General features: G+C 40.4%; 1 protein-coding gene across 1 annotated transcript; it reads left to right on the top strand.

Annotated features, from left to right (window-relative positions):
- Positions 1 to 13628: 13628 nt before the first annotated feature.
- LOC149164579 (uncharacterized) lies at positions 13629 to 15131 on the top strand. Its single transcript, XM_089429532.1, has one exon. The coding sequence runs from the start codon at positions 13931 to 13933 to the stop codon at positions 14981 to 14983; it is 1053 nt and encodes a 350-aa protein (XP_089285658.1). The 5' UTR covers positions 13629 to 13930; the 3' UTR covers positions 14984 to 15131.
- Positions 15132 to 27219: the final 12088 nt, after the last annotated feature.

A 27219-nucleotide genomic window follows, 5' to 3' on the forward strand; every position in this document is an offset into this window, starting at 1 on the left:
GGATGTTTTAAAGAAAGGCGTAGAAGCTAAGATGAATGGCGTGGAAGCTAAGATGGAAAGCATGGAAGCTAAGATGGACAATTTGAAGACAAATTTGAAGACAGATTTGAAGACAGGCATGGAAGATTTGAAGATAGATTTGACAAAGTTTCTATAAGAAATGCTTACTAATGGTGAAAGGGTAGTAAAGGAAACTCATGATGAGAAAAAAAAAAATGTTAATCATGATTTCATATACTCTAACATTGGATCGAAGAACCACCATGTTCCAAAGATCGATATGAGGAAGTTTGATGGCAAGGATCTCGGAACATGGATACTACAGATGGATCAATTTTTCGATCTCCATAATGTGCAAAACACACAAAAGGTACACATTGCTATTTGGAACCAAATCAGTTTGTATGGTATTGATGGCTTTGCTCTCATAAACAAATTGTCACTTGGGATATTTTTACGGATGAAATGATGGCACATTATGAGGATACAAAAAGCAACACTTTTTTAGCCAACTGATAAAACTCAAACAAAATATTCTTAGGGAATTTCACACCTCTCACTTAGTAGGGAACTCAATATTTCTAAAAACCTACCATAGGGTTAAGAAGGATTTTTTTTGGGATGGCCTTAAATCGGATATTGAAAATTTTGTGGCGGAATTTTTGGTTTGCCAACAAAATAAAGTTGAAACAATTAAGACCCCAGGACTATTACAACCTTTATCCATTCCAAGCCAATGTTGGGAGGAGGTTTCAATGGATTTTATCACAGGTTTACCCAAGTCAGAAGGAAAGAGTGTTATCATTGTGGTAGTTGACAAACTTACCAAGTATGCACACTTTTGTGCATTATCTCATCCATTTAAAGTGAGTAAAGTTTCTACTACATCTATGGAAACAATTCAAAAGCTACATGGAAACCCAAAGATTATTGTAAGTGACAGAGATCCCATTTTCACTGGAAATTTTTGGACATAATTGTTTTCTTGTCTTGGTACTCAGTTAGCTCATAGCTCATCTTATAATCCTCAATCTGATGGACAAACTGAGATAGTAAACAAATGTTTGGAAGGATATCTTCGTTGCTTTGTATCTGATAAACAAACACAATGGGTCAAATGGTTGCCTCTGGTTGAATGGTGGTATAACACTTCCTTCCATACTACAACAAAAATTACCCCATTTATGGCACTTTATGGATATCATCCACCATCCATCACATCATATTTAAGAGAAAATTATAAGTTTCAAGCAGTGGAAGATCACATCGAGCATCAGCAACAAGTTCTCCAAATCTTAAAGGATAACCTCACCTTAGCATAGAATAGAATGAAACAGTAGGCAGATCAACATCGCAGAGAAAGAAGTTTTGGTGTAGGTGATTAGGTATTCCTATAGCTACAACCATATAAACAAACGTCCCTCAAGCAAGCTAAGAAGGATAACAAATTGTCGAAAAAGTATTATGGTTCGTACAAGGTGTTGCAAAAGATTGGTACTATGGCATACAAATTGGAACTTCCTGCAGCTTCTTGAGTGCACCAAGTTTTCCATGTTTCATGTTTAAAGAAGGTTAGAGGTGACAAGCTCCCAAATCAAACAATATTGCCAGAACTAGATGAGGAAGGAAAAATTATATTGGAACTGGAAGCAGTCATAGAAAAAAGAACTCGACAACTATGAAATCGATCCATTTCAGAGTATCTCACCAAGTGGAAGAACCTATCCGCTGAAGATTCCACATGGGAGGATTAGAATTTTATACAGAAGCATCCAAAACTACTCAAGCATTGAGGACAACACTTTTTTTAAGGAGAGGGGCAGGTTAGGTCTCTATAATACTAGTGATTCCCCCACTACTATTTTTGGTTTATCCCTTATTTTTATTGTTGTGCCTCTATTATCCCCATATTGTTATTATTGTGCCCCATAGAATCCCTCTATTGTTATTTTTGTGCCTTTATATTATTATTGTTAGGTCGGCTTGGTTATATTGTGACCCCTTAGACTCCTATATATATAAAGGAGGTTTTGTCATTTGAATCATCCAAGAATTGTTCATTTGTGTAATGTAAAGGAGGTTTCCCCATCGAAGAGGCTTATTTCTAAGGTGTTGATCTATCTTTTATATCTTTTTGTGAGCTAGTTTCATAACAATTCCCCTCCAAAATTGTGCAATTCCTAGAGGGATATTCTCACGTAGAAATTGACACTAAATATGGAAATCAGCCTGTGAAGGAGGTGGAACAAACTTGCGTGCATAGGCTGACAAGACTGTATGAAACAACTAAAGCTGATGTGCTTGATAGTGCAAGACATGTTAATGAGGATGGTCGGTAGGGAGTCTCCAAAACGAAGCTAAGGCAAAATTTTGGAGGGTGGTTGTAGCTGCTACAACAATTGGTGACACACTAGTAGAACTCCAGCTCTCTGAATGGACCTGTTTCGTGAAAGGCAAGTCTAACACCTTCGGAAGTATTGTTCAGTTCTCTGTTCGTATGGGTTTCCACACTTGCTGGATTGTAATATGTAGGATCTGCCAAGCCCTTGGTCAGTCGACACACATTCCAAGCCAAGCCAAAATAATTGTTTCGATTGGGGATGAGGGGTATATTGGTGCACAAGCCTTATGGTCCTCATAGTTTAAGTTTTCATCTCTTATGTTGTTCGCTGCCAACAAGCCTGGACAGTGCCCCAGCAGATTCAAGCAGGAACACAAGCATCACTCCGCTGCCAGCGAACCTGGTCGGTACCCTGACAGTGTTACTTGTATCACCTCTCTGCACAGGAAGCCTTTCTCTTCTTTCACCTTATTCATTTTTTATTTTTCAAACTTTTTTCCACATTTTCATTTTTTTCATTTTTTCATAACTGTGCATAGCACTTATTCATTTCAGAGGTGGAAGAGGGATCCTAACTTATTGAGAGTAGAAAAGGTTGTTCCTTGAGAGAATTATTTTATATATATACCTCTGACGTGCTTGTTAAGGTTTTCCCCCTCACCTTACTCTACTTGACTGTGCTGACAAGGATTAACCCAAAAACAACAGACTAGAGTAGGTGATACTAGTTAGTGTGCAAGCATTGTGTTTTCACCACGCTTCACTTCGAAAGGTACGTATTTTACATTGATGTATCATGGACCGAAGACAACAAATTCTTAAGAGAGCAGACACTAGATAACCAAATGTTAGCTGTACAAGTCCTCTTGCACCTTACCCAACTTGTTTCAAGAGTCACAGAGGTTCCATGCAAAACTAACATACAAACATAAACAGACAAACAAACCAAAAAGAATAGCGAGAAGAAGAAGAAAATGCATAAGAAAAGCGAGTGAGCAAAAAAACAAGCAAACAAAAAAACACACAAAGAAAGAAGGAAACATGCATGCAAGCAAACAACTCATAAATAAAACACTACTCCAACTCCTAAGCTAACATTGCATGGGTCGTCTCATGTGAAGTGATACTTCCAATGTAGCCACCAACGCATTTGGTTGACCCATGTTGGTGAAGGAATGGTTCGCAAAAAACAAAGCTGTTGCTATAGGGATTAATGCACAGTTGTTTGGTTATGTAGAAACCCTCAAGGATCTTCCCGAGATCCTTGGCAGATAGTCAGATTAGCTGAAACTGTCACAAAGATGCATGCATATCTATGCTTAAAAAATGAATATCAAAGCGAGAAGAACTTATTACCTTGAGTCTTAGTGTGGTGTTGCCGGAGAGCGTAATGTAGCTAGGCGGAAGACCCCTGAGCCAGCTCCAGATCAAAACTTGCACATATAAAATACAAGTGTAATATCACAACATAAGGCCTTGTTAAACAATGCATGAACATATAGATATATCTAGTTGCATATATCTAAGCCACTCATGCTAACAATGTTTCCTAAACATATAAAAAAATTATACTACCAACATCTCGGAGTGGAAAACACAAATGCAATTCTATATTGATGTAGAAAGAGTGATTACAACCATCGGTTGTATCAACCTTCCCTTACCCCTCCAGCTCCTCTCTCTCTCTCTCTCCCTTCTTAACCTCTTTTGATGCCTTTGTCTGATACTCTAGTCAATAGTCAAATAGGCAATCCTTTCAAATGGTTCAACCTCTTTCACAATGGCCTTAGCCTTTCATATATAGCATGTGAGGATAGGGTTGCCAAATCCTTCATGAGTTCTATTAGGCAAAAGCAGTAATGTTTCCATGCCTTTGTGCTCTTTCCCGTTTGCATACTCCATTAGGAATTAGTAATTCAACCAAACAGGTCAAGTTTTGATGTTTCCCAGCTTTTGTGAGATGACATAGGAGAGAATCTTGGGATATTTCTCAGTCAACTCATTCCCTTGACCCATAGAAACTCATTAGGGTTCACCAACACTCTTCCTGAGGCAACAGACAGAGTTACCTTAGGCACTAACACACCCTTAGCCTTGCTAGGAATATTTATAAAGTAGGTTGCTAGTGTTTAGAAAACGTTAGCTTGACAACTGGGCCCGTGAACTTGGTCAGTCCTTTAGTCATCATGTCTTTCTCCTCTGCGCTGATGAGGAGGTCATTTTCCTGTATAACATATGCCCCCTAAAGTGTGAGATCAGAGGCCATGAAAATGGCCGAAATACTTTATATTTATCTCTCCTTTTCTTTAGCAAAGAGAGAGAGAGAGGATCATAGCTTCGGGCGATACGAGAAACCTGATACAACACATATATATAAAACAACTAAAATCATGTCTTGGGTCGGGCATTCCCACACTCAGTAGCTATGTCAGAGTGATTTTCTCAGAAAAGAGATATGAGGATACTGACCACCGATAAGCACAATGAAAAACATGTGTCATAATAGGATCATTCTAATGTGCTGTCTCCAAAAAACAATAAATGCAACTTGGGAGAGGAAACAAGGTTGAGTGATGCAAGCCTTTACCCAAGGTCTTGATTTCTGCTTCACCGCAACAGCATACATCGATACATGTGAATATAGGCGTTGAGGTCAAACATGCACGAAATCATTTGATTACCAGTCAATAATGGAGACCGTTAATAGACGCGAGGATGGCCACCGATAATGGTGATAGTCTCCAAGATGCACAGTACAGTCTAGCGAGTGTGAATAATGTTTTTCTCATCGAAAACTCGTAGAATCGTTTAACCAGGATGCAATAATGAAAATCTCTGATGAAACACAAGGTGACCTGCCACTGATGTCTGCAAGTACCAAGGCACTAAAGTGTTTCTAGGTCATCTTTCTAGATAGAGTGTTGAAGTCGATAGGAAGAGACCTGTCGAAAGGTAGGAAGTAAGGTGTCTTACATCAGTCGACACGAAATGGGACAAGAATGATTGTTTTCTGAGGAATCTTTTTAGCATTGGATCAAAGCGACGGAGGGCATCATGATAGGATATGCTTGATGGTTTGATGGAGGAAACAGAAGATAATTGTTTTCCCTTGAACAATAGAAGGCATGACAACGGTTTTAACCATGCAACACTAGACTCATGAACACCAAATAGTGTTAGGATATAGAGATGCAAGAACATCGGGGTATATAGGCTAAACTCATAGGATGGTAATATTCATATTGAGAGGCCATCACAAGGAAGGTTTATCTGAGGGAGTGCCATGTTCAAGGGAGCGACTATTGCCGAAAAACTGTTTTCACAATATGGAACACAAAGCAATTGTATTGTCCACTTTCCCCATCTGATTAGTTTAGTGAGTCTAGAAGGGTAAACTCATCGATCTTTTCATGTTTTAAGAGTATGAAAAGGATCATAAAATAGTGACTCGATGCCCTATGTAATTATTGTAACGAGTCCAGACAGGTAAACTCATCGATATTTTCATGTTTTAAGAGTTTGAAAAGGATCGTAAAAAGAGTGACTCTATTCCTCATCTGTGTAATTTAATGAGTCTAGACGAGACAACTTGGTGGTCTTTTCATATTTTGAGAGTCTGAAAAGATCATAAAGAACGACTCCAAGGTGGTCCCTTTGTCATAGTTTTTAACCGGGGGTGATAAAGGTTTAATAGCATACCTAGAATGGTTCCTTTTCCGTAAGTAAATCTATTGAGTATGGATATAGAGAAAGCTATGCTCAATAGATGTTTGCCTCATTTTGTTACGAGTACGAGGAGACAGAGTAAAGTCGATATTCGTTGTGAAAGTTTAATGAGTCACGTGACGACAAACTCAATATACCTTCATCGAATTTTAACGAGTCAGATGAAGAAAACTCGAGGTATATTTTTTAGTTTAATGAGTGAGGAAAAAGAGCTAAAAGAAATGCTCGTTCCTTCTTCGTAGATTTAATGAGCCCGAAGAACGGAAAAACTCAAGGATTTTTCAATTTAAGAGCAAGAAATAGTCCCAAAAAATAAAGTGCTCATATCATCGTCGTAAGTTTTTAACGAGCCCAATGACAAAAACTTGTGGTTTTTTCGATTTAATGAGTGAGAAAAGTTCCTAAAAATAATGCTCAGAGCTTCTTCATAATTTTTTAACAAGCCTAAAGAAGGAACTCAGGGTTTTTCGATTGTATGAGTGAGAAAAAAGTACCAAAAAATAATGCTCTGTCAATATTTTTCAGTTTAGTGAGCTAGAAAAAGAGAGAAAAAGAGTTCTCAGACCGTCATTGTAAGTGTTTAATGAGCCCGACGATGAAAAAATCTAGGATTTATCAGTTTTAGAGCGAGAAAAAATCCCATAAAAGAAAGCTCTCATTGAGAATTGAACATGGTCATTTCTATCATTCAATCCTGAAAGTTCTTTCATCAAAACATGAGTAATTTCTGCCAATATGGGGTCATGGCGCATGATAAATATCATAGGAAATGGACTACTTCTACTTAATTACTTCAATTAAGATAATTCATGTCTCCAAAGTGACTATAAGGGAGTTCTTGAGCCTCAACTTTCACCATTTTCATCATTTGAGAGCTATGAGAGTGTTTTGGAGCTAAAGAGGAGCAGATTTTCCACGGACGATTGTAGGAGATCTGAGCGACCATTCGACGTGCCATCAGTCCTAGGTAGATGCCAAAACCATGATCTTGCATTATTCAACCTTTTTAGCTGCTTTTCAGGTGGAGTTTCGGAGATCTGGGGAGCCCTAAATCATTTATTTCACCTAACGCCCCCTTCCAGGCCTGTAGGGAGCGTTAAACACCCTTTACGACTTGGGGGAGGGCGTTAATCCTCCCTGTTTGTCACTAGGGGGGGCGTTAGTGCATGAGGGCACACCCCAAAACCCCAGGCAATGATTTATTGAGCTTTTTTGCCCCATTTGCACTGATTTTTGGGTTGATTTATGCAGGTTTTGAGCCATTATGACTAGTCTATGGAGAGAACGGGCCCATGATCGACAAGAATTGCTGATGCGAAATGATCCAGCTTGCATACTTTCATTGCATCACTGTGGGTTGATGAAGTATGCACAATTGGATTTGATGAAAGGTTAGGAGGACCTTTTGAGTTGGATTATTCAGCGCTAGGATAAACACAAACAGGTGTTCTGGATTGGGGACCATGAGTTGGGCATTAACTAAGATGATATATATTTCTTGACAGGTTTGTCATGCAGAGGAGCACGGGAAAACTTGACCGGTGGTAGGGCTGATCCCTGATCCACCCTAAAGTTGGTATGAGCTTACTGTATCCTTGAGAGTGGACTCGTCAGCAATAGAGTCCCTATAGATAGGATTAGATCTAGATCTATGAGGGCTATTTTATGAATGATTGTGTACTTGGCGGGGTCAAAAATTCCCCATGTTGTGACAAAGGCCCAAATGTTGCTTGCAGTTGACTGTGTCTAGCCACATATATTCAACTGGTGCGAGGCAATGCTTCATTAGTTGAAGGTAGAGTTCACCACATGTAAGACCCAGTCCCAACAGAGTTTTGGGTATGGCACTCTCATTCTCTCCTTCATACTCGAGAGGGTGCCAGTTATGTGCCCATGGATGAGCTAAGTTCCCCTCGATCTGAGGGAACCTAGATAGAGGAAATGGGCATTGCTTGATCCTTGCCCAGGAGGAGAACCCATCCGATATTTTTTCAAAGAAGATTTCTTCGAATGGCTCAGTGGCCAGATTGTGATGTTCGACGACTATGCCTACGAGGGCATGGACTCCACATGTGACCCTGACTTGATTTTTCTACCTGGTATAAACTAGGAGCCTCAAGGTAAGAAGGATTTTGAGAGTACTTAAAGTATTTTTAAACTTTTGAATGTTTATGTTATGTTTTTGTTGATTTTATGGGTGAACAAGTACTCACATGAAGCTTGTTGCTTGACACAAATGTGGCACCAATGAAACCTGTAGGCGAGCCTCGCCAAGTGACGCGAGGAGGCCAACTACCCAAAGGCGGGGGTGATGTTGAGAGTCTTTGCAAGGTTCTGAGGAACCTGGAGGGCTTGAGCATGGGTGTGCCCCCCTTCCCATAAGTGAGATCCCCACTCATATGCAACGACACATAGTTGGTGTGCATGAGCGGTTTCTGGTTCGTCTTCGAAGGATAGTTAGAGCAATGTTATCTTTTCATGAGCAGTAGTCTCTATTAGTAGATGTGTGGTATAGCCAGCGGGTGTTTATAGCTAGGATTAGTAGCCATTTTGTACTTAAAACACCCAAGTTTTGGGAAATTTTCTGATGTAAAAGACTGGATTCGATATATATATATATCTACAGATATTTTGGTATTTTATGATGTAAATGTTTTTAAAGTGTTTTTGTAAATTTGTAACTGTGTAAATATTTACTTTCATACATGTATCTATAATGAATGAGATAGATGCCAATCTAACACATAGTTTTCCAACGAATCAACAACTGTATTAAATTCTCTAGGAATGTGTTCATATGTGATAACCTCAAATTAACTTTCCAAGAGTTGTGCCCTTAAAATAATGACATAACAAGATTGGATTACGAATTCGATAATGATTTGTCAATTGAATAACAACAAGTTGAGAGTCTAACTTGGCCACCAGATTGGAGATGTCCCTTGATGATGCTTCAGTGAGAAGTGAAATTACAGACATGTACTTAGCAATATTGTTGGTGTCAGTACCAAGAAAGACTCCCCTAGAACAAAACAATTCCAACTCAAGTGTGTAAATGACCCAAGCAGCTGATGCAATGTGCCATGTGTGATGACTGGCACCATCCATGTATCCTACGTATGCTAAGGGTAATGAAGACATCTACATAATGAGAAATATGTATGAGACAAATACTTCAAGAAATACCAAAAAATCCAGTCACATAAAAAAGAAGCAAAACTTATAAATACATAAAATTACAAAGCACATGCCTAGTGCAATACTAGGCATAATACTTTTTCAGATAGAGCCCATTTCGGGGCTCAGCGAGCGGGACTCCTTCCCAGTCCTGAAGTTCATATGCCCCTTTTAAGAGGGCTTTTGTGATGACATATGGATCGAGCCATAAGGGTTGAAGTGTTCCTACCCCCAAGAGGTCATGTTTTTTATCATAGAGTAAAAAAAGATCTCCCTCACGGTAACAATGAAGCTTGAAATTTTTGTCATACGGGGCTTTGACCAGGTGCTTGTGGGCTTCGAGTGCCAATTTGACATCTCGACGGGTTTCATCCATTTTGTTAGTGTCAGTCTTTACAGCCTTCCTACAGTGATCAAATGTGCTCTTACAAAGTGATTTTGAAGTGTCAAGGTCAAATTTTGTCATTTCAGTGAGTCTTCAAGCAAAATTTGGTCACTAAGCATTAGGTCTAGGGTTTGCCCAAATGGCAGTCCATGTCACTATTCAGCTGAGTTTATCATCATTCATAGGGTTGTCATTATCATGTCAGTGTCTAATGAGTCATTTTAAACCTTGTTCATGCTTCATGTTGCGCCCAGGCAAGGTCATTTCCCTCTCCTAGGGTTTTGAAGGCAATTTCTCTTGGATGGTCAAATCACCAGCAAAACTTGTTTCCTGATGTTCATACACCTTCCCCTATCCTTAAAGTACCTTATCAAGCACTTCCCAACACTCAAATCCCCCAAAATCCTCATTTTTGCACAAACCCTAGTTTCTAGCTACAACCTGGCAATTTTCTAGGTTTGGCCTGTGTTTTTCCCTTTTCGACCCCTTCCCCTCACTCAATCTCTGAGATTACACTTTTCCCTACTTCCTAACATCCCTCCCTACTCCCCAAAATTTCCCCAAGAATTTAGAAGCCCCCTATCCCCTTCATTTCGCTCCATTTCGACAAAATTCCTTGCTTCACACATTGGGACAAGTTTCACTCAAAAGCTGTTTCTGAGCAATAAAAGATGAATTTTTCAAAACTGAGAGAGTTTTTTGTCCACAACATGCCAAGGAAGAAAAACCTCCTTCACTTTTTACACAGGTGTCATGGTTTGAGAAAAATGTCAAAAATATCGGCGAGAACAAAGGTGCTCCAAGGACGGTTGGCCAAAGCACAAAAACGAAGGAAAACGCCCGATCCACTCCAAACTTTGGTCAAAGCCTCTTTGACTGAGCATGGTACTTTATTGGGGTCTCCCAGCCCAAATTTCAAGAAATTTGGAGAAAATTTTGTCATTTGTGAATTTTTTGTGAAAATTACAGGTTTTTCCCAAGAACTGGTCTCACCCCGGGTGAGACCAGTTTGAAGGGCTGCTCGGAATTTTGCAAACTTGGCATTTTTGGAAAGGGCATGCAAAAATAAAAATTACCAATGCTTGGGAGAAGCCTGGTTTTGAGTTTTGAGCCTCCAAAAGCTCAAAATACATCAAAAAAATGACTTTCTGCCCACTTTTTGAGTTGCAGAAAGTGACCTTGGGAGAAATGGTTTTTGAGGGGTCAAATCAACACCAAATTCAGAAATTCCACTTGGGATGGAAAGTAGACAGACCAAGCTTTCTAATGAGCCATCTTGCACCTGATTTGGACCAGTGGAACCCACTCAAAAACAGCTGTGAAGGGGCGCGACCAGAACTTCCAGGGGTGCGACCAGAACTTCCAGATTTGCCAGAATTCACATTTTTGGTCAAAAAACACTGTTTTGACTATGGTTGACTATTTTTACTTGTAGATGAAGGATAAATGTAATATTTTCATGGCACTTTGGTAGATTTTATCTTTATTTACCCTTCTAGAAGCTTCCATGATGTAAAAAGTGAAAAATTAATGCATGGATGAGTTAGCTAAGTAATAGAGGCAAGTTGTTGGGCTGCCTATTTTCTAGTTCTTAGTTTAGAATTAGTTCAAACTGCTCCTAGGAAGCTGAGCTCGACCCCTAGAGGTGGGGAAAGAAGTTAGATGGTCTAGATGGTCTATATTATGCTCTCTCCTTCTCATTTTCATGGTTGGACTCTTGTGGGAGAAAGCATTATTGTGTATTGTACATCTACTTCTGCAATTTAAGGAAAGGAAGGCCAGGGTTTTGCAGACTTCATTGTGGATTCTCGTGGATCATTGTGTTGATTGTGTGTCTTCTAATTGTTACTGTAAGTTTGTTTATGTGTTACATCTCTCTTTCTTTGCTGCTAATTGAACAAGATAAAGTGATAAAGTTTGAATTCATGCATGCCATGCTCAGCTTTTAATTCTGTTCAATATCTATGTTTTCCACTGTTTAAAGAGGATTCAAAGTCCTTGTTTGCCCTCTTTAACCTCCTCTCTTTCTTCCATGATCACTCATCCAAGCCAAAGGCATCAGCACAAGTTCCTACCTTGCCCCAAAGAACCCCCTGCAAAAACTGTGCTCCATCCCCGCACCCTGAATTGCACTCCCTCCAATTGCCACCAAAAACCCAAAAATATTTAAATCAACCCCCCTTATCAATTTACTAGCCTAATATCTTTGATCCTAATTGGTCAACTTATTATATTATAAGATCTATCAAATCTGACCCGAGAGAGCCTTCTCATACCTCGTAGGGCTAGCTACGAGGTGAAATGGTTTGATGTAGCCTTGAGAGTTTGTCTATCTCAGCCTAGGTGAATTCCAAGCGCTAACATATTGGCGACCATACTGGGGAGAACAAATTTGTAATTTGCTCATTGTAGTGTGATTTCTTAAGTCTTAGACGGAGCCTGAAGTTACGCCAGAAGCCTTCGAAAACGCTCTTGGTTTACATCAGCATTAGTAGATAAACGCTGCTTCAGTCAATCTCCGTGGGATTGGTGAACATAGCGCTTCATTGACACTTTACCCCAGTACAAGTATCAATTTCAGATCTGATGCTGATGGTGGACAGCAGTCAGATACATATGCAGGCTGAATCATTCACCTGGCGACTCCAACTTGATCCAGACATTCCAGTGCCTGTTGATATGTTCATGCAATGGTAGGGTATGTGGCAAACCCTGCACTGTGTGAAGCTCTAAACGAATTTAGAGAATGCTTAGTGGATGTTGAAATTAATGAAGAATTTTTAAGTTTTTTCCTTCAATGTTTGAAATCTCCGGATTATCATCCTAGCGTCTGTAAGTTACTTGTTGAAAGAATCGAGAAGGAGATTCAATGGTTAGATGAGCAGATTCAATCTTATGATTTCCAAGACCCTAAAAAGTTCCTGGAAATCCTCCTTCCTTCACAACAAGCACTAACAGACTTGCCTATAGAGGTATACATTGACAATGTGCAGCTGGAAGTATGTATTGCAGAGTTGGGGCAGCCTACAGAGGCCGGTGTCCGTGATCCTATTGCAGCATACATGGACACATTTTTCACTTTGATTGACAGATCGGGCTGTCTTGTACCTGACCAGGATCAACATGTGCATGAAGGGCTGCCGGCAACTGCATCTGTGACTTCGTGGCAGCATTCTCAAGCGGCTTCATTGTCAGGTTTAATTGAATGGTTAATATGGCATTTTAGCATTACCTGATCTATTGTTTGTACAGCAGATTAGAATAGATTATGTACATAAATAAGCAGCCATAAGGGCAGCATCTTGTTTTAGTTTGCTTGAAGATTGTTTGAGTTCAGTTTCAGTGTGAAAGTAAATCCAGAGTTGTGTTGATGATGACTCCATTGCCCAATGGTGGAGGCACGGTCTGCTCTCCCAAAGTTCTGCGGTTCTTGGCACCTCCAGGAAGCTGCAGCTGCCATCCCAAATGGAGCCAATGTTAGACTCTGTCTTATATCAGAGATTGATTCTTCTTCAAAACAGGGTTTTGAAGAAGAAATCATTAATGTTGCTTTTCAAATTATGTAATTTATCTTCAGCTCTTCTTAAGACAGCAGCAAACTTCAAAACTTCTACCTGCACAAACACAATTTCAAAGCATCATTTATATATATTTTGTGGAGAGCAGGTATTGCAAAATGCAGGTATATATTTTGGTTGTCTTTATGGTGTTACAGCTCCATTGCAGTTGGATGACAGTGAAGAGATTCATGTGCTCTTTGATTGGATGAAGCAACATGGAAAGGCTGTGTTAAAGCTCGACATGGGTATTCCAAAGCTTGCAAGTTGTTAGAGGATTTCAAAGGGATGGTTTTGAAATTTGATTCAGTCATGTATGGATCTCTTTTAGCTCTCTGTGCTTCACATAAGGGTGAAGAATGCTTACATGACTATTTGCCCGGGATTGGGGAGGACAAGCAGCGCTCTGCACGCCTTACAGCCTGGTTTCATACACCAAAAGATTATTTTATTGAGGTTGAGCAAGTTTCCTATGGTTCAAGAAATGCACGCTATGCAGATCGCTTCACCTTACTTTTACCATGTTGTCTTGATTACATTAAATGGGATGTAATATATAATTCTCAATACCCTTGGGCTGCACCGGATATCATCTTTGGACTGGATGATGATAGCTTTCAGCCCCTTTCCTTTACAGGTGAAGGTCAAGAAACATCTCAGTCAATTTGGGACATTTTTTGTGACTAGAAAATTAAAGACCCATCAGGGCTTTTGCGACTCATTCTTGAATTAAGGAATTTGTACATGGGTTATCAAAGGAAGCGTGTTGAGGAACTAGATGATCCCAGATTGAAATTTGAAATCAGCACCATTATTCCTAGGGAGGGACTGGAGATTTGTTTGTTATCTGGAATTGAGAGGCCAGATGCGGTGAAGTTTGCTGTTCCCCTTTTGGACCTTGATTTAAGCAATATTCTGGTTGGGTATCCATTGAAACACCGCCTGCAGATATTCTTACAGGTCATATTTCCTGTAAGGAAAAGACAATCTGAAATGCCATCTTCTCCACAGCTAAAGTTAGTTGCGTCAAAAACATTGAAGGAGTTATTTGACATTGAAGATGTCACACTTCCAGTTTGGGTTGATGGCATGTGCATGGCAGAATATATTCCTAATTTGGAAGAAAATCTAAGAGCTCAGGTGTCAGAAGCTATTGCATCAGTCAATTCATGGAGAATTATTGGAAGAGGTCCTCTCAATGAAGATGAATTTGAGGAAGTAGCACAGGGAACATTTTTGAAAGATGATGACATTTCTAGTATTTCTGGATCAGATGAAGAGTCGGATGATCCTATCACTTGTGGCTGGCAAACTCAAACCGAGTCTGTGAATAGATCCATGAATATGAAAAACCAAATTTTAATATCCCTACAGTCTGGAGAAATTGTCTCAATTTGGAAAAGTTTGTTTTTGGGTGACAGAGAGGATCTACTTCCTGAACATAACAACTCTATGGTCAAAGAGAATGATGCTAAGGTTTTAGCTTTGGCTGACAAGGAGGTGATTGCGAGGTTGCAATCCTTGGTTAAAGAATCTCGAGATCAGAAAAACTTGAGGGTTGTGTTGCTTGCAAGTGGAGGACATTTCGCTGGTTGTGTTTTTGATGGAAATAATATTTTATCTCACAAAACTTACCACAGGTATGTAGTAAGGGCAAACGCAGGTGGCAGGCAATCAAGCAAAGATTCAACTAGGAGAGCTCCAAAGTCTGGCGGGGCTTCTCTGCGGCGTTACAATGAAATGGCTCTTAAAAAGGCGGAGAAAGATGCCAAACGAAAGCTAAAGCAAAGGAGATGAAAAAGATATGGAAATCAAAGCAAAAAGCGCAGGCTCAATCCACCAGTTTAGAAGTAGCTTCCGTTGCAGTTTGTTATGGACAGAATGCTGTCTCAGAGCTACTTGAAAAAGGCAAAGCATTACCCAACATGCAATCGCATGCATTTCAAGAGGAAAAAGATTGGTGACATTTCCTTCAACAGCACAATGGCATTAACACATGTTAACGAAAAACTCTGTTATCAAATGCTGAGGTATTGTTCAGGGAAGATGCCACTGTTGATGATCTCATCGATGTCATTGAAGGGAACCACATCCATATCCGAGCTTTTGGACCAAAATCAGCAGCGCAAATATCACGTGTTGGCTCTGGTGTTATTCTTCCCACAGTATACCTGCACAAGTGCAATCTGTCAAATGGAGAATGTGAAAGAAATAATTGGGATAAAAATGCATTATAACAATCATTTGGGATAATCACTTGAGAAAAGCACTAAGTTATAAGCATTCATCATTCAACCAGTATGGGACTGAGGATGGTGATTCTAATATGCAGCAAGAGGTGATGGCGCCATTGAAATTATTGATCTCAGATTTGAGTCACACATGACAGGAGGAAAAAGTAAGCAGCCATTACGTCAAAGCGCAGAAATAGGCATGAAATAAGTTTGAAGATATACTTTCCAGATGTGAATGAAACTTAAAAAAGGACGATTGAACACCTAGCAGCAGAGAATAAGATTTCGATTGCCTATGTTATTTTTAGCAAAGGGAAGGACACCTGTAATGCCACCTATTCACCAGATTTGCCTCAAACTTAGCCAAACCATCAACAGAATTCAATGGAAAGAGCGCCATTCTCCCTTCAGGAAAGCGCTGATTATTTTTAGTTTATTTTGTTAATAAGGATAATAAAACAAATCCCTCATCTTGGGGTCGACTTGTTTTTCCCCAGCTATAGTTTGTTTGATATTTTTGTGAGGTTCGTTAAAACAGCGCCCTTTTTTTGGGCAGTAGTTTGATTTATTATAAAACAAATTCATTTGAAATAAAAAAAAAAAGGAGAGAGTGAGTGAAGGAGGGAGAGTTTTTTCTGAGCACTGGGAGCTGCTGGAGAAGCAGAGAGCTTTTTATTGTACAGTTTTATGACAGAGAATTTAATGGAATTTCACAGCTCTGTTTGCCAAGATTCATGTGGTATGTTGATTTAGCATAAGTTTTTCCCTTTGTCTCATATGTAATCAGTTATGTTCCATTTCATTTCATGACCCTTTCAAGCTGAACAAATGAAGTGATTAGGTAGGAATTCATAGTGTTATATGCTCCTCCTATAAGTTTGTTCGCATTCGATGTTTTCTACTGTTTAAGGAGGATTCAGAGTTATTGTCTGCCCTCCTTAACTCCTCACCAGTCTTGCCATTCCGTTTGAAACCAGATTTGGTGTTAAATTGCATGCCTACCTTGCCTAAGTTGACAACCTGTGTAGTCATTATATTTTTCTGTTTGAAGCTGTGATTTTGCCCATGTAGCCCAGAAAAGCCCCGTCATTCCATTAAAAAACCCCAAAAATCATCAAATCAAACCCCTTATCAATTTACTAGCCTAATATCTTTGATCCTATTTGGTCAGCCTAATTATATTATAAGATCTATCAAATCTGACCCGAGAGAGCCTTCTCATACCTCGTAGGGCTAGCTACGAGGTGAAATGGTTTGATGTAGCCTTGAAGGTTTACCTTTTCAGCCTGAGGTGAAATCTCAAGCGCTAACACATTTGATTTAGGTATAGCAGGAAATATTCTTCAGAATTAGTGCCTGGAAAGAGTTCAACGACGATTTTTAAGGAAGGAATTTGACACTCGATTGGTAAAACTGCTTCCAGGCCATAAGCTAGTTGAAAAGGTGTGAAGCCTGCAACAATTTTTACTGAAGTTTGGTATGCCCACTGCGTATGATATAACATTTTATGCCAATGGGTTTTATGATTCCCTACTAACCTGCGGATCATGGTATTTAAGACGCCATTGACAACCTCTACTTGACCATTAGCTTGGGGGTAGTAGGAGGATGATTGATCTTGGCGAAAACCGAGCAATGATGTTAAGTTAGACATCATGTGATTCTGAAAATGAGACCCATGGTCTGTAACGATCGTGTAGGACACATGGAAGCAACAGATGACCTGATTAAACATGAATAGCGACGTGGTTTCTCCATCGACCTGGAAGGTGGTAACGGCTTCGACCCATTTCGTTGTGTCTAGCAGAGGAAGTGGGGTTGCAAGTTACGAAGTCTATCCCCCATTTGGAAAAGGGGCCAACGAATATAACCGGGTGTAGTAGGGCTAGAGGAGCACACATTTTCTTTGTAAACACTTGAAAATGGTGGCATTACCGGATAGCTTTGATACAATCTATGAACAAGGTTGGCTAGTAGTAGCCTGCGCGCAATTTTTTTTGAGTAGTAGATATGCTAGAAAGATGAACGTCACATGCCCCAGCATGGTAGTCATTTAAAACGTGTTCTGCCTCCTCATGAGTGAGGCAACGTCGAAGAACTGTATCAACACCATGGCGATATAATGTATCATTAAGCACTAAATAGTGTCACGCTTGGTGGCGGATGCGACAACGGTCACCTGACGATAGTTCAGGGTGGAAACGTTGCGCTTGGAGGTAGACAAGAATGTCACCATACCAAGGGTCAGTAGAGTCGATAAGATAGACAAATTCATCTGGAAGAGGATCGTGGGCTATCTCGTTAGGATCGACAATGGGAAGATCCGAAAAAAGTTAGGCAAAGACTAAGGAATTTTTCACCTTGGCAGCAGTGAAAACCAAATCAAATTGTTGGAGGATCACTATCCATTTGGAATATTTCCCTCCAATGACTTGACGAGACAAAATGTGTCTCATGGGATTCTCCAAGGTGATGATAGTAGTCTGTCACAACAATATGTAATGTTGGAAGCGGTTGATAACAAAGACAACTACAAAGGACAACTTTTCCACATGTGAATATATGAGTTCGGGCCCAGCTAGGTGTTTTCACAGATACTATAACACATGCTCACTTCGGTCATCATGAGTTTGAATGAAGACCATACCTAGAGAGGATGGTGAGGCTACGAGGTATAGAAGAAAGTCACGTCCATAGTCGGGAGAACTAAGGAGTGGGGCTGTTATAAGCACCTTTTTCAAGGCATCAAATTATCGTTGAGATTGATCATCCCATAGGTACGACACTCCCCTCTTAAGTAGGTGCATAAAGCCTTTCGTCAATTTAGCATAATTTACGATGAAGCTTCACAAGAAGTTTGCTTTCCCCTGCAAATGTTGGAGCTGCAAAATGGATTTTGGTTCAGGCAATTAAGTAATTTCCTTTACCTTATCGAGATCAACCATAATCCCGTACTTGGAGAAAATGAAACCAAGTAAGCATCCAGACTTGACAAAGAAAACACATTTATGCAGATTCAGATGTATGTTATAGAACCGCCACCTAAGAGAGATAACTCTTAAATGATCTAGATGTTGCGCTCACTTCTTGGAATGGGCTAGAAGGTCATCCAAGTAAGCTTAAATGATATGTCTGATATCGTGAAATGCATAGTCCATGGCCCTTTGAAATGTTTCTCCAACATTCTTTAAACCAAATGGGAGTTTTAGATAGGCAAAGATTACCCATGGGAAAATGAAGGCGGTTTTGTGCTGGTCAATTGGTTTTATGGAAATCTGGTTATAACCTGAGAAACCATCCATAAATGAGAATGATTCACAACCAGTGCAGTCGTCGATGATTTGGTCGATGAATGGTGTCAGATAATTATCCTTCGGACATGCAGCGTTTAAGTCCCGATAGTCGACACATACGCAGATGGTACCTTGTTTCTTATCAACAGGAACCATATTGGAAACCCATTCCGTTAAGGGAATAGGGTAGATGAAACCATCACATAACAACTTTTCCACCTCAGAATTGATGACTGCCATTTTGCGGGGGTGGATTGGTCGAATCCTTTGGCGGACAGGCTTAGCATTATCATATATCTTGATCTCATGTTGGATAATAGACGGACCTATGCCAGGCATTTCCTCATAAGACCAAGCGAATACATTGTGGAATTCCTTAAAAAGGAAGGTGAAGCTTGCAATTTCCTCAGGAGTGTAATCGACTCCAACCTAGATGTTTTCCATGATGCTTGTCTTGACAGAATATCAATGAGAAATGTCTTTGAAATATTGCCCATGTTTCCTTCGAGTCCAAAGTTTGGATAGTCATATAAGGTGAGGAAATGATTTCAGGTACGTGAAATGACAGGATTTGAAGAGGCATCGTGTCCGAATCAGATATCGAAACATGATGGTGAGAGTCCTCCCAAGGTCGCTCTTCTAAACACATGATCTCTCTAATAGCTTCGTCCGAAGGTAGGAATTGATTGAGGAGATTGAAAGAAGGATCTATTATGGGAGGGGAGGTGGTATCATTGGTCGTGACCAAAGTGACCAGAGATTCAGATGCAGATTGAATGGCCTGGTAGGCCAATTCAGCTGGTCACAATGACATTTGTTCTCTATAAGTGTCAATGTCTGAAGGGTCTAGGAGGATCCAAGGATCGGTCGGATCGCGAGGAATGGATGAAACCATAGAGACCATCTGTGGAACTGTGGAAGGTGGAAGAGGGAAACAACCCATCAGGGAAGAGCCCTTTAGTAGACCAGTATTGATACTGACATAAGAGTCAGGTACACCACCCACTAAGGGTATAGAGCCGCTAGGTAACGAGGAATAATCAGGGGTGCAAAAGGATAGCTGGTCCACTGTGACTATGTTTCCATCCAATGGAAATAGGATGATGCGAAAGACAGTAGACAAAATGACAATCATGGTGTAAGTCCAACTGTGACCCAACAATAGATTATAGTAAAGCTTTATATCTACGACTTCGATGTCTGTCGTTACCATTTTCCCATTCAAGGTGATGGGGTAGCTAGCTAGGTAACCTTTTGGGATGAAAGTGTGGCTATCGAAAGCTTTAAGGGAATTCGACGGCGGGGATATGGTTGGAGAACCCAAAGCGAGCCAACAAGAAGCCGACATAACGTAGGTTGAAGCACTTCATCAATGACAGTTCTATGTATTCCTCGCCCTTTCAAAAATATTTGCACCTGAAATGCAAGCTGGTGTTAAAGGGGAGGTTTAAATTTATCCATGTCAAAAATTGCAAGCGTGGAATCCTAAGGGTCGATACCACCAATTGCCAAAAGAAGAGCTTTCCTTTGTGCTAGATAGGTTTGTAATGCTTTGAGCGCAAACATAGCTAGCGGTGCTTACGCAAAATATTCTATAATACTGTAGTTCTAGGCAGCACGTGTAGATGTATTATGCATTGTGCGACGAAGTTCCCCTTTTGGGGGGCGAATCACAAGATCAGCAACCGACCTTTTGATATGAATATGGTTAGGCGGCGGTGGGTTTTGAATTGAGGAAGCTTCCTCAACATTAGCAATTGGAGCTCCATAAGATTTGGCTCTGGTTTGTAGATGTACTGTTTCAAAGGTGTAAACGGCAGATGGTCCTTCACCAAATGAAGGATGATGCGAACCGCTGTTACCCCCTTGTGGGGGTTGGGGTTGGTTTTCAACTAGGTGTCGCTGCTGCTAAGCAGGGAAAGGATTATTTAGGACCACAAGGGTCCTTCTAGTGTCCTTTTTAGCGATGAAATTTGTGCATTCCTGAAGACGCAGAGAACGATATGTCATGTGGTATTCCACATAGATTTTGCAAGGGAACCTGGTGGGTTTGTCCTTTCCATTGTCAGAATGTGCAACAACCTTCTGCTTTGGGTTGTATTGCTTTGTTGACTGCTCTTCAAAAGGAGCGGTATTTTTCTTATTCTTCTTGTTCTTACCACTGGGTTTCTGTGTAGACTGCATAGAGTTTATTATGGTGGTAGGAAGAGCAATCGATTTGGTAAATGGGTCAACTGACAACTGGGAATGTGACTACTGAGTTGTTTTAAAGCAGCCCGGAGGTAGCACCAATAATACCATTGGCGTGGGCTCTGGGTTCTTGAGTAGCGGGAGCATTGGAGTTGTGAGGGGCATTGGGAATGACGTCAAAGTGCTAGACTGTGAATATATCAAATCCAATTGTTGGGCATGATGAATGGATTGGTCTTCCGTGACCACACCACCTAAGGCGACATCTTTAGCAATTTGGGGGAGTAGAGACTTACAGAACCAATCCGCTAATAGATAGTCTAGGAGGGGAGCTTTGACTAGCCTCCGCCTACATCTCGATTCATGTACATGATCATAGATGTGGGTGGTGGTGTCTTGATGTAATGAAGTGAAGAGTCTCGTCCCAGTTTCATAGGGGATGGGTAGCTGGAATTGCTTTAAGAATTCCATTGCTAAAGCACCAAAGGTATTGACTGATGCACATGGTAACTCGATGTACCACTTGGCTGCATTGCCAGTAGGGGTGCGGAGAAAGAGTTGTAGCCAGATACTATCATCCACCATGGAGTTAGAAACACACCATAAATGATAGGTGGTGATGTGTGTACCCGGATCCTCCCCTTTCTTCCCTTCGAACTTCAGGATGTCTGTCGAGATTTTATGCAGGATTGGCGGCCAAAGTAAGTTGTAATAGATGGGATCATTTGTGAGTTTGTACAAGTTGGGGATATCAAGCGTTTCCAAGAGAGGCAAGGTGTTTGATTCCCCCGAATCGAACCAAGGTAATGACATATGACTTGAGGATCCTTGCAGTCCTCCCATTGTGTTGTTTCCAATATTATACACATGTTGCGTGGTATAGTAAGTTCCTTGGGGTATAGTCGTGTACTGTGGGTTTCCATAGGGTTTGTTAGACTGGGGGTTGGAGTGCCCCCTTGACTCATTTGAGGTTGAGAGTAGGGTGCCCATATGGATTGTTTGGGACCTTGTTGAGGGTTCCCGCTCACCATTTAACTAACTATAGGTCCTTGACTGACATAAGGAGGGTTCATGTCAATCAATGACTGTCCTTGCAGACCTGTAAATGGAGGGGGAATTGATACGTTCCCAACTGGTATATGCATATTGGGAACTGTTCCCCCATGCATCTGAACCTGGGGGTTAGAACTAAACAATGGATGCCAACCATAGGGGTGGTTGACGGGACCTGTGCTAACCGTGCTATATTGAGCGTTATAAGGAGCGCTATATGTAGCACTTGTTGAAGGTCTAGGGGCTAACACAAAAGGGGCGAAACCCAGAATGTACTAGGTTCCACTCGTGGTGGGTGTCATGATAGGGTTTGAACATGGGACAGATGGGATAAAAGGGTTTGCCATCAGAGGTGTGGTACGAACCGTCGACTGGGGAGGTGGTGGTGGACCAAAAGTGTCCACAAAAGCCCACGACTTGTTAGTCGTCGATGGGATGGGTGGAAATGTTCCAATATAAGACAAAGGAGGAACAAATGCAACGGGAATCAAGATTGGTCCCAACGGATTCATGATCGGAGGATTGTATGGAGGAAGGAATCCTTCAGTAAAGAAATCTTTCGGTAAGTTGGAATCGTGGGATGTCCAAACTGATTCTATGTTAAATCTCAGAGACTGATTGCCCGAAGACGGGGAATCCAGTTCACTATGGCTCGGTGGATCCTCCACAATGAGCGGGGTAAGACCGAACAACCATCTATATTGACGATGAGGGTTGGATGTAGCCACGGTGACCAATAAATTTTGTGAATAGATTTCACAGTGATATTTGTTAAAGTCTCTGTGATAACAATCTGGCACTTAAAAAATAAAAAAATACACTAAGGAAATCAATCAACAAGCAGAGGGAAAGGACCTTGTATGATAAGCACCGATCACTGGAGATGAAACCTAGTATCACAATGAATAACATAGAGAGTTGGTCAAATATACAGTTAAGATTACTCTCGATCTTTGCCTGAACCTCAAATTAAGGGGCCAAGTACTCTCGTGAAGATGAGTACCCTCCAAAAAACCAAAGACATAGTAGGTTCATCTGTGTTAGGTACTAGGGCAGCCCGCCCCAGTCACCTTGTGTTCGTCCCTAAAAGTATGGCCACTAAGGATACCTCAAATCACATACACTACTGGGGGGGACATAGTCGCAGATAGTACGCTGTGTGGGCAGGATACCTGAGTCCCCGACTCAACTCCGATATCCTCGAAGGGATCCCCGATACACAGAATACCCAAAGGAGATGTAAGAAAAGGCAGGCTACCTTCACTTACATTCCGATGTTGTCTTGTATTTAGCTTCGCTTTTACTGGAGTGGTCCCGGATAGTATGAGTGCAGAAGGATTTCTCTCTTTAATGACACTAGTTTCGGTGTATGATCTTGGGTAGTTAACTCACACTGCCTATCCCAAGATCCTAGCCTAAACTAATTTGTGTTTAGTCTAAAACGAGTTGCTAATTGATTTTATTAGGTAGATTTAAATTTACTTGATTAGAGTCTTCAGTAGGGGTGTTAACGTATGGAGTATATGGGACTCTGACTCAGATCATGCAAAAACAATGCTTGTAAATTTTCACTTTCAATGAATAAGCTGCTTCTACAAAGGGAGATTCATTCATACATCAATATATATACCATGCATCCTATTCAGTAAAACACTAGCATAACCGATAGAACTTCAATGCTCACTAACAACTTTTGAAACCAAATAATGCAGATCTAACCAGCTAAGCAGAAAGAAATAAATATTTGTTTATTTATTATTTATTATTTTACTATTATTTATTTTTAATTTTAATTTTTTTTTTAATTTCTAATTTTTAATTTTATTTATTTTATTTTTAATTTTTAATTTAATTTAATTATTTTATTTTATTTTTATTATTTTTATTTTTTCTATAATGAAAACAAAAACTTTAAGAAGTAAAGCTATTTTCTTTATAAAAAAAATGTTCAGGACACAGATCAGTCAAAGAAGCACATCTACAGATCCTGATCAGTTTATAAGTAGATTTCACAACCCATGAGGACACAGAGCAAGATGTTTATCAAGAAATGGATGGCTAACACTTTGTACTAGAGGCTACAAAGAGTTAGTTTCAGCACTAACACACTATTTGTGAGGACACAGTGCTTTATAAAGCACTATTTACACTAGCAGACAACGTTAGTGAGGAAAAAGGCTCAAAAAATAGGTTGTGGGGATTAGATATAGGGCTGAGCATTGAGAGAAGGGTGTTGTATAGTCCTCAGTGTTCGGAAAGGGAATGAAGAAGTACAGGAAGGCCTGGAAGAAAGAGAGATCTAGGAAATTTCTATGAAAAACCGGGAACTAAGTGTAGTCCCCAGTGGAGTCACAATTCTGCCATAGGGATTAATGCATGGGTGTTTGGTGATGTAGAAACCCTCAAGGATCATCCCGGGATCCTTGGCAGACTGTCAGATTAGCTGCAACTGTCACAAATATGCATGCATATCTATTCTTAACAAATGAATTTCAAAGCGAGAATGAATTATTACCTCGAGTCTTAGTTTGGTGTTACTGGAGAGCACAATGTAGCTAGGCGGAAGACCCTTGAGCCAGCTCTAGATGAAAACTTGCACATAGCAAAGAGAATCATAATATCATAGCATAAAACCTTGATAAACGATGCATGAACATATAAAGATATATAGTTGCATATAATTAAGCCACTCATGCTAACAATGTTGCATAGACATATAAACAAGTTATACTACCAACATCTCGGAGTGGACAACACAATTGTAGTTCTATATTGATGTAAAAAGAATGATTACAACCATCGGTTGTGTCAACCTTCCCTTACCCCTCTAGCTCCTCTCTCTCTCTCTCTCCCTTCTTAACCTCTCTTGATGCCTTAGTCTGAGACTCTGCTTGATAGTCAAATAGGCAATCCTTTCAAATGGTTCAACCTCTTTCACAATGGCCCTAGCCTTGCATATATAGCATGTTAGGATAGGGTTTCCAAGTTCTTCATGAGTTCTATTAGGAAAAAGTAGTGATGTTTCCATGCCTTTGTGCTCTTTCATGTGTGCATACTCCATTAGGAATTAGTAATTCCCCCAAACAAATCGATTTCTGATATTTCCCTACTTTTGTGAGCTGACATAGGAGAGAATCTTGGGATATTTCTAGGTCAAATCATTCCCTTGACCCATAGAAACTCATTAGAGTTCACTAACACTCTTTCCGATGTAACAGACATAGTTACCTTAGGCATTAACGCACCTTGAGCCTTGCTAGGAAGCTTTATAAAGTAGGTTTCTAGTGTTTAGACAATGTTAGCTTAACAACTGGGCCTGTGAACTTGGTTAGTCCTTTAGTTATCATGTCTTTCTCCTCTGAGCTGATGAGGAGGTCATTTTCCTATATAACAGCTATGTGAACCAACAGATGTAAAACATACAACAATGAAGGCAGACACACTACGAGCTTAAATGCATCCATAAAACAAAAACGAGTGGAAGTGCATGACCTGTAGTCCGTGGACATACCATGATGTTGTGTGACACTACATGCAGATGTTGAGCACACAGATACTCTTGATTGTGACATGCAAGCACATGTGAGGAAGGTAGACCACTTACGTTGCGCAAGTGTGCTTGCAAAGTAAGATTCCTCCAATGCATGAGCAATGGGATCATGTAGCTCGAGTGGAGGAAGTGAAATCTGAGTGTTGGATTGTTCTTGAGTGCATATAGATGAGTGATGAGGAGCCTTGGGTATTTGAACAATTTCCTAATCAAAAGTGAAACCAACCTAAGGACAGTGAGAGGCTTACGTAAGCATCAACTCGGGCTGAAGTGCCTCGGCAGTCTGGGGGCTTTCAACTTTGTTGACAGATGGATCATCGTAGACCAATGGCTTAGACAGATTAAGAATGAGCGAATTAACATCATGATTGGATGATGAGGTAAAGAGATCATGACAACCAAGATCAGAAAATTCAGGATGTTGGTTGACATCCTCATGATTCGATGAATCACACAAAGGGGTAGATGAGAAGCAAGAATGTTCATCCTCTGCATTTCTAGAAAAGATAGATGAAAAAAGAAGTGGATGTTCAAAGAATGATGGGTCCTCTCCATTGTCGGATGATGGACTGACATCTGGTCTGTCCTGCAAATGATGAACAATGGGTGTATCTGTGGACAGAGATACACATGAAAAATCAGGGATGGCAGGAATACCAAGGATGTCAGGAACAAACAGAGGAGGTATGGACAAACAGGGACGGTCCTCTACTGTCGGTGAATGTTCAAGCTCCCAATCATACTGTTCATGAATGCCAGCGCATGATGGTTGTGCAACACCAACTCCATCGATAGATTGATCCTCGTTCAAAACAAGTGTAGAGTCTGGAACGGAAGAACACAAGACAGGGAAGATGATCAGAATATGAGGATAGAGGTTGAGGTACGAAATACATGTGATAACCCATGGGATTCCCAACCAAGTTTGTGCAAAAATCAGAAGGAGCGATGTTGAGAGGACGTGTCAGTTCAACAAATGTGTGTGCATCTTATCCCACATCACTCTGTGTTGGTGGAGTGAGGGGACAGTGCACAGTCACTTGTGATAGAGATCATGTCTGCCTGTGATTACGTAGCTCCATCACTAAGGTATGTTGAGCGAGGCTTAAGCTTGAACTTCTTCTTGGGATTGATAGATTTGATAAGACAATATTCGTATCTATCAATGAGATACTGGAATTTCATCTGCCTTTTTGGAGCTTGAAACTGCAAAACATAGAAGCACTGCCAAAAATCATCAGGAGATTCTTGCGGAACCTTCCATAGCTCTAACAGTTTTTTGTCAAGAGGTTTTGGATAAAAATGATGGAAAGTAGATTTAATGAGATCGCATAACTATTCAAGTGAGTGCATGATGCTAGCTAGTAGGCTGCAACACCACTATATTGGGGATTCACAAAGCGTGTATGCAAGCAGAAAACTAACCTCTTCTGCATAGAACTCACTTGCATTTTCGAGGAATGCATAGAAGTCTTCTAAGTACTCAGGTGAGGCCACTTTTCCTTCACCATCATACCTGAATTTGGACAAGAGATCAAAAAACTCCCTCGTGATGTTGAGAGGTTCAACATGCGAAAAACATCATGGAAGGGTGAGTGTAATAGAATCCATGATAGATATGGAAAGGTTCAAAATAGGATTAGAGTACACAACTTGTCATCTGGCCCTCCTTCTAGTGCCAGAAATGTTGACGGTGTTGGACCTGCCAACATG

Source organism: Pinus tabuliformis, chromosome 5_1 (genome assembly GCF_031772625.1).
Source record: "Pinus tabuliformis cultivar Carrire ecotype Pingquan chromosome 5_1, CPIR1, whole genome shotgun sequence".
Classification (NCBI taxonomy): domain Eukaryota; kingdom Viridiplantae; phylum Streptophyta; class Pinopsida; order Pinales; family Pinaceae; genus Pinus; species Pinus tabuliformis.